Genomic DNA, 7928 nt, shown 5'->3' on the forward strand with positions numbered 1-7928 from the left:
GAGAGTAGAGGTACAGTGAGCGGTTGTCATGGTGACAGTTCAGCGAGAGTAGGGATACAGTGAGTGGTTGTCATGGTGACAGGTCAGTGAGAGTAGAGATACAGTGAGTGGTTGTCATGGTGACCGGTCAGTGAGAGTAGGGATACAGTGAGCGGTTGTCATGGTGACGGGCGAGTGAGAGAGGAGATACAGTGAGCAGTTATTATGGTGACTGGTCAGTGAGAGTAGGGATACAGTGAGCAGTTTTCATGGTGACGGGTCAGTGAGAGTCAAAATACAGTGAGTGGTGGTCATGGTGGCGGGTCAGTGAGAGTAGAGTTACAGTCAGCGGTTGTCATGGTGATTGGTCAGTGAGAGCAGTGAGCAGTTGTCATGGTGACAGGTCAGTGAAAGCAGAGATACAGTGAGCGATTGTTATGGTGACAGGCCAGTGAGAGTAGGGATACAGTGAGTGGTTGTCATGTTGACAGGACAGTTGAGAGTAGGGATACAGTGAGCGGTTGTCATGGTGATGGGTCAGTGAGAGTAGAGATACTGTGAATGGTTGTCATGGTGATGGGTCAGTGAGAGTAGAGATACAGTGAGCGGTTGGTTGTTATGGTGACAGGTCAGTGAGAGTAGGGATACAGTGAGTGGTTGTCATGGTGACAGGTCAGTGAAAGTAGGGTTACAGTGAGTGGTTGTCATGGTGACCGGTCAGTGAAAGTAGGGATACAGTAAGCGGTTGTCATTGACAGGTAGAGTGAGGGACACATTGAGACTAGGGCTGCACGATAAATTGCATGCGATTGTCACGCGCATCTCGCCAGTAAAGCCGGTTCTGTTATTAGTAGTAAATCTCCATCACGTGCTTTCAAATGGAGTGGCATTTAATACACAGAGCGGTAGTTCACTGACAAGCTATGCAATATTGCATTCATAATCTAAGGAGATTCATCTGACGCTTTTACTGACGAGATGCGCATGACAAATCGCATGCGATTTATCGTGCTGCCCTAATTGAGACGTTGTTATGGTAAGAGGGAGAATACATATACAGTACGTGGTTGTCATGATGACAGGTCAAAGTGACAGAAGAGACATAACAGTGATGTTTAACGTGTGGCCCTGGCAGAAATCAACATTTAAGTTCACAAAAGTTCACAGAAGCCTCGGTGCAGCCGGACCCCACACTGTTTTTATCCAGCGTGTGTTCTGAGCGTCTCGACACATGGCTTAAAGCAGGATCTGAAACTGCGGCTGTCCAGGTGTGACTACAATCTCTGCTGTGTTCTTCTCTCACCCTGCTGTCCGTCTGCCTCACTGCAGAAGAGTCTTTCTGTAAATAAGAGCTGAGATCCAGTCCTGCTGGGGTCTGTAATGAGGTTAGCTGCTAAGCAGCGACCGAGACTTTGCGTCTCTTCTAAAGCTACACTCGCTATTTCAACATTACGTCTGATAGTCACCTCTGGCCTCCATCTAAGACTTAAAGGGGGGGTTCACTGGCTTTTTTCTAGGCTTGATTGGGTTTATGGGGTGCAGGCTAACATGTGTTAATGCTTCGTTTTTAAAAAAACGCATTATTTTTCACATAATTTACCTTTATTCCACACCGCTCTGTCCCTTCTCTGAGAAACGCGCTGATCGTTTCCTGCTTTTATGAAGCCCCTCCCTCAGAAATAGGTGATGGGCTCTGATTGGTTAGCTAGCCCAGTGTGTTGTGATTGGCTAAACCTCTAGTGCGCATCTAAACGTCCCGCCCCTCACCTCAGCGGCATGTGCTCCGGATTTATTGTAAACAACGGCGTCGTTAATATCGCTTATCAGTTTGAGCCCGATTGAGAAGCAGAGGATATTATTGAAGAGGATCGTGCAGAACCTGTGCAAGCAAGGCTTTTAATAGTAGGCCTATGTTTTTTGTTTGTTGTTGTCTCATACTTTTAGATACGCTGTTATTTGTAAATGCTACTGCTTATGTTAGCTTTTAATATACGGTTTTATCCTGATTAAAGCTTTAATACAGTACGGCAACTGCACGCGCATCCATGTATAACGCTTCTCATAGCTATGTGAAAATAAGCGTATAATTGGAACAGTTCATTGTTGGAGCTGAGCTGAATGAGAGAGAGAGAGAAAGAGAGAGATGCATAGCGTGTGCATTTTTAGGCGTGTGTTTTTGTAGGCATTAAACTGCCAGAATTTTAAAAGACGATATCTCCGTTTGCATTGAACTTTCAGCTTCATACCTTTGCAGATATTGTTTATGCTGAAACAGCAACATTACACACACTAACGTTAAAGAAGTGAAATCACAATCAACCACCCCTTTAATATTTTGTGAAAACTTCAATGCATTTTTTCAGGATTTTTTGATGAATAGAAAGTTCAAGAATAGCATTTGTTTTGTAAAGAAATCTTTATTTAAAGTAAATTATAGGAAATATTAATAATAATAACACTATACGTCTTGATTTTTTAACAATTTAACGCATCCTTGCTGAATAAAAGTATTAATTTATTTGAATAATAAAAAACTTTTGAACAGTAGAGTGGTACTGTATTATTATTGTTATTAGTATTTATTTATTCTAATCAGTCATTCTAATTCTCTTTTCACCCTATTCCCTACAGAGAATCAGTTCTGTGGTGGCAGACTGACGAAGCCTCAAGGTTCACTGAAGACACCGAACTGGCCAGAATCTGATTACCCAGCAGGCATCAGCTGCTCTTGGCACATATCTGTGGAGTCCAACATGGTCAGCCTGCAAAGATCAATTCACAGCTCCTTTTCTCTTGCATTTGTCTTCTCCCAATCTGTTAAGTCATTAGCGACCATTAAGTCATCTGAGAACTAATTATATTTAGGTTGCTAGAGGCGTGCTGCTATGAGATTTTGTGCATGTGGATGAATTTGAACTAGTGTGTGTTTATGATGACAGCATAAACAGTATATGGGAGAATATATGAAAGACCTCATTCAGTGAAAGTGCATAAGGTGCGACATGGAAAGAAAGAGAGTGAGAGAGCGGCATGAAAAGTGCATGAAAGAGCCTTTATACCGGTTTCAGTAAATTTGCTTTTTACTTACAGAACTACATATCAAAGTGTGTGTTTGTGTGCATCTGTACATGCCCAGGTGATTGAGGTTAAGTTTGAGAAGCTGGACTTGGAATTAGACACATACTGTCGTTATGACTACGTGGCCCTGTTCAACGGGGGCGAGACCGATGACTCTCGACATATTGGCAAATTCTGCGGAGACATGGTTCCAGAGTGAGTGCAAACACAATGCACCAGATATCACTCAAATCTATTCATACACTGTGACATTTAATGAGTCCTTCAAACATTATTCTAAGGACAAGAGATTTTGTAGTTTATCTACACAGGAAAAGGATGTTGTTGATTTCTGCAAGGTCGGTCGTCCTAAGGGAAGCTTAGTGAAAGAATGTGCTTCCCAATTAGGATATACTTTCTCTTTACACAGTTATCCGTTTAAAAAATATGACCTTTGTGCTGTGGAAGGTATATGAATTGCAGATAATGTTGGATATTAACTTTAAAGATGCACTCTGTAATATTTTCTTCTTAAAAAGGTTTTAATCCCAAATTAAAGGGGTCATAGGATGCGATTTCAAGTTTTCCTTTCTCTTTGGAGTGTTACAAGCTGTTCTAGAATAGATAAGCCCCCGGTTTCACAGACAAGACTTAAGCCTAGTCCTAGACTCAAATGTAAATCTGAGCTGTTTCAACTGAAAGAAACTTGCACTGACTGATCTTAAAACATATCAGTGCCTTTGTTTTGTCTTAAGATGCACACCAGTAATGCTTTTTTCTAAGGCATGTTTATAAAAATTACTTTAATGTCCTAATTGAACTATGGCCTAATCCTGGCTTAGGCTAAACCTTGTCTGTGAAACCAGGCCAAGATCCCTAAAGTTGCAAAGACCAAAGTCTCAAACCCAAAGAGATATTCTTTATAAAAGTTAAGACTCGTCCACGCCCTCCTAAAACGCCTCGTTTAAACACGCCCCCACGTGTCTACGTCACTGTGTGGGAAGATTTGCATAACACCGCCCAAATGTATACGCAAAGAAAGAAGGCGTAACTTTTATTCTCGCTGTAGTATTGTTGTTGCCGCCGCCGCCGCCATGTTGTGGAGACGCTGTGTGTTTCGCTGTGAAAGCGAAACTACTTTGTTTGGTCTTCCAAAAGAACGCAACGCGTAAAAAGACAGCATAAGTCATTATAATCCGTAATTATGTCCCCACTGGATGCAACAAATGCCTTGTTTATAATGGGTTTTATTGGTTTTGTCTCGTCGTGCCGGGACACGGCATCACAGTATGGTAAGGGATGTAACATTTCCATCACACGCTTGAGGTATTCGGCCAATCACAATGCACTAGATAGCTGGCCAATCGGAGCAAACCTCGCTTTTCAGACCGATGAGCTTTGTAAAAATCGACGCGTTTCAGAAAGGCGGGGCATACAGGAGAAACAATAATGTACAGTATGTGGAAAATAATGTGTTTTTTTAACCTTAAACCGCATAAACACATTTCATTACACCAAATACACCAAATAATGTTCTTTTTTAGCAACGTCATATGACCACTTTAACATTGCACAAATAGCAATAGATTCTTTTACACTGTGTAAAATGCAATGGAAAATTAATTTCTTTGTAGTAAGTGTAATAGTGTTAGATGCAACTTATACTTACAGTATAAGTGAATAGTGGCAGATACTATTTGCCTCTTTGTATATTGTATCACATTATAAAACAGTATGTAATAACATATTCTGTATATCACTAAAAATCAAAGGATACGGCCTCATTGGGACCTTACTTGTTCTTATCCCTAAAGCTTGCGAATATGGCTTAATATCACTTACATTTTTTAAAATCATGTTCACCCAACTGAGATGCAGTCATATCAGTAGGCCAAAAAATTTCTATTTTAATTTACAAGGTGCATGTTGCCTCAAGGGGGATCACACCTATTAATGGACATTTTCACTGACATATTAAATGAATTATGGTTGACTGCTAATAGCACATTACCCAAAAACTGGCGCATTACCCAAATCCAGGGGGCGAGGTTGGATCCAGATCCAACTCCTCCCACCTTACATATCCCTAAACCTACCATCTCCACACTCTGGATGGATCTTGTGTACTGCAGTGAGGGGCTACTGCAAAATCTATTGCTTTGCCTGATGATGCATCCATACCACTAGGTGTCAGTATAAGTCCAAGTCAGTTGTCATAAGGAGTTCCTCCTCAATAGTCAACTAGTTGATACTTAGGAATCCATGTGTAACTGTGCTTGTTTCAGATTCACCTAATCCCATGTAGATCCCATTTACAACAGCCAAATATAAAAACACCTTTAAGACTGTTGCTGTAATATAAATAATGTCCAATAGAGGGACGATGCAGGGATGTAGGCCAACCTTTAGTTGGCTTCACTCTGGTTACCTTGACAGAAAGCCAACAGGATTTGTCTATTGGCTTTTGGATTATTCCAGAAAATGAGCTCTGTGACCAAAAGGTTCATGGTTCTTACACATCAAGACAATCTTAATCACAAATGTGCACAACTTACAAACCAGAAGTAAAAGAGCCAAAGTTAAGGGGTAAACAAAGTACACCATGGTTGTACAACTTCAGCATCACCACCACTTTGGTTGTAGATTTAAAATCTACAAATTGGAAAGTTTGAGTTAGAATAGTTTGCAAGAGCCTGAGTACATATATAACAAGGCTTTAAAAGTGAACTAATAAGTAGATGAGTTTACCTGTTCGCCGTGCGCACATTTAATGTCTCTGTACTCTGTAGTCCCAAGTGGCATATTACTGATGTATTTTATGTCATAGAATAAAATGTGCCTAATCAATGCAAATCACCGCGCTCTCCCAGCTGAATTAGGTGCTAAGACCTATATTTCTACAAACATTACAAAGGTTGGTCTGCACTCATTAAGTCTTTTATTAGAATCAAGGCAGGAGATAAAATAGACAAACGTTTCGGCTATCTGCCTTCATCAGAGTGACACTTCTTTGTTTCTTGCTTATATAATCATTGAGAAACAAAGAATTGTCACACTGACGAAGGCAGACAGCCAAAACGTTTGTTTATTTTATCTCCTGCCTTAAATCTAATAAAAGACTTAATGAATACAGATCAACTTTTGTAATGATAGAATAAAATGCAAACATATCCGATCAAAATTTATTTCAGGAATTCACCAAAAACCTATATAAATACCCCATTGATTTAGGGAAAATGGATCCAGAAGTTCAAAAATGCTAACTCGTTTTCGGGGTTTAGGACTCATTCCTGCAGCACTCAGTAATTGTTATTTGCAATAGTTTTAAGAGTTGTAATAATGTTCTTTGTATTTCTTTGTATGTCAGTGCGGTTGTGACCAATGGAAACGAGCTGCTGGTGCACTTTGTATCAGATCTAAGTGTGACGGCTGCAGGCTTTCTGGCTCACTACCAGAGTATTCCCCGCGGCTCCCGCACTGCCACGGCTAGCCTGGACACAGTACACGGGCCAAGAGTCAGCACTTCACCTACCAAACCCACGACTCCACCAGCAAGACCTAAGCCTAAAATTAAGCCCACACCAAAAGCTCCCTCAAGACCACCTAAACCTGCACCACCCAGACCAACTCCTAAACCGAGATCAAAACCTGCACCCAAGCCTAAACCAGTCAGACCTACTCCCCCAACAAGATCCAGTGCAAGAGTCGCACCAAAACCTGCTGTGAAAGTGCCAGCAAAACCTACAAAGAGGCTTACACCTAAACCCACAATTAGACAAAACCAACCGAAACCAACAAGTACTACAGCAAAGCCAAAAGTAAAGCCTGGTGTCAAACCAACATCAAAGCCAAAAATCAGTCCCATCTCTAAACCTGGGAACAAAACAACAACAAGAGCAGGTACAAATGCTTATTGTGTATGACCGTCCAATATATAGTATATCTCTGTGTGTGCTAGAGTACATATTTATGATTTTATATGTTTCCTCCAAGCCTCAGTTGCCAACCCACTGTGTTCCCTACCATGCAAGAGAATAGGCACTCTCGTGACCCGCTTCTGCCCCAGTCATTTTGGTGAGTTGTTTCATTTATATCCCTTTCATCCTGCTATTTGTCTACTTCATTCTCCCCTAATTGCATGTCACAGACATGGACCCCAGGGGCTTTTCTATAGAGACAGAGCGACACGCGTCATAATCTGAAAGCCACGCCCACCGGAGAGGAAAACAATCCAACACTCTCCATAGACTTTCTATTGCGGGAAGCTGCCTCCTTGTCATTTCTGACTTATAACAAACAACAGAGCAATGCCTAAAAGCTGCTATGTGACAAGGTGTACAGTAAACAAGCTAAAAAACCCAGAACTACGTTTTTATAAGCTGTCGACCCAAAAAACGAGCGTTTAGGACACAAAAGTAGAGTGCAACGCGTCATATTACTCTGAGAACTGCGCCCACTGGAGGGAAACGTAATCGGCGACAAGACCATTCATTATTTTTAAAGGGGTCATATGATGCGATTTCAATTTTTCCTTTCTCTTTGGAGTGTTACAAGCTCTTGGTGCATAAAGAAGATCTGTAAAGTTGCAAAGACTAAAGTCTCAAATCCAAAGAGATATTCTTTATAAAAGTTAAGAGTCAGCCACACCTACCTAAAACGGCTCGTTCTAACACGCCCCCACATGTCTACGTCGCTATGTGGGAAGATTTGCATAACGCCGCCCAATTGTTCACGCAAAGAAAGAAGGCGTAACTTTTATTCTCGCTGTAGTTTTTTTGTTGCCGCCGCCATGTCGTAAAGACGCTGTGTGCTTCGGTGTGAAAGCGAAACTTTGTTTGGTCTTCCAAAAGAGGACGATATCTGCTTCGTCATGCCTGGAGCTGATCGGTGCT

General features: G+C 41.4%; 1 protein-coding gene across 1 annotated transcript in view; it reads left to right on the plus strand.

Annotated features, from left to right (window-relative positions):
- Positions 1-7928, plus strand: part of pcolceb (procollagen C-endopeptidase enhancer b) — a 27248-nt gene that overhangs the window by 16868 nt on the left and 2452 nt on the right. Inside the window, exons 4-7 of the mRNA XM_016481340.1 lie at positions 2611-2735; positions 3116-3252; positions 6404-6936; positions 7030-7110. Coding sequence (XP_016336826.1) covers positions 2611-2735; positions 3116-3252; positions 6404-6936; positions 7030-7110 — 876 coding nt within the window. The remainder of the gene's footprint in view (positions 1-2610; positions 2736-3115; positions 3253-6403; positions 6937-7029; positions 7111-7928) is intronic.

The sequence above is a fragment of the Sinocyclocheilus anshuiensis genome, unplaced genomic scaffold (assembly GCF_001515605.1).
Source record: "Sinocyclocheilus anshuiensis isolate Anshui unplaced genomic scaffold, SAMN03320099.WGS_v1.1 scaffold49, whole genome shotgun sequence".
In the NCBI taxonomy this organism is placed as follows: Eukaryota; Metazoa; Chordata; class Actinopteri; order Cypriniformes; family Cyprinidae; genus Sinocyclocheilus; species Sinocyclocheilus anshuiensis.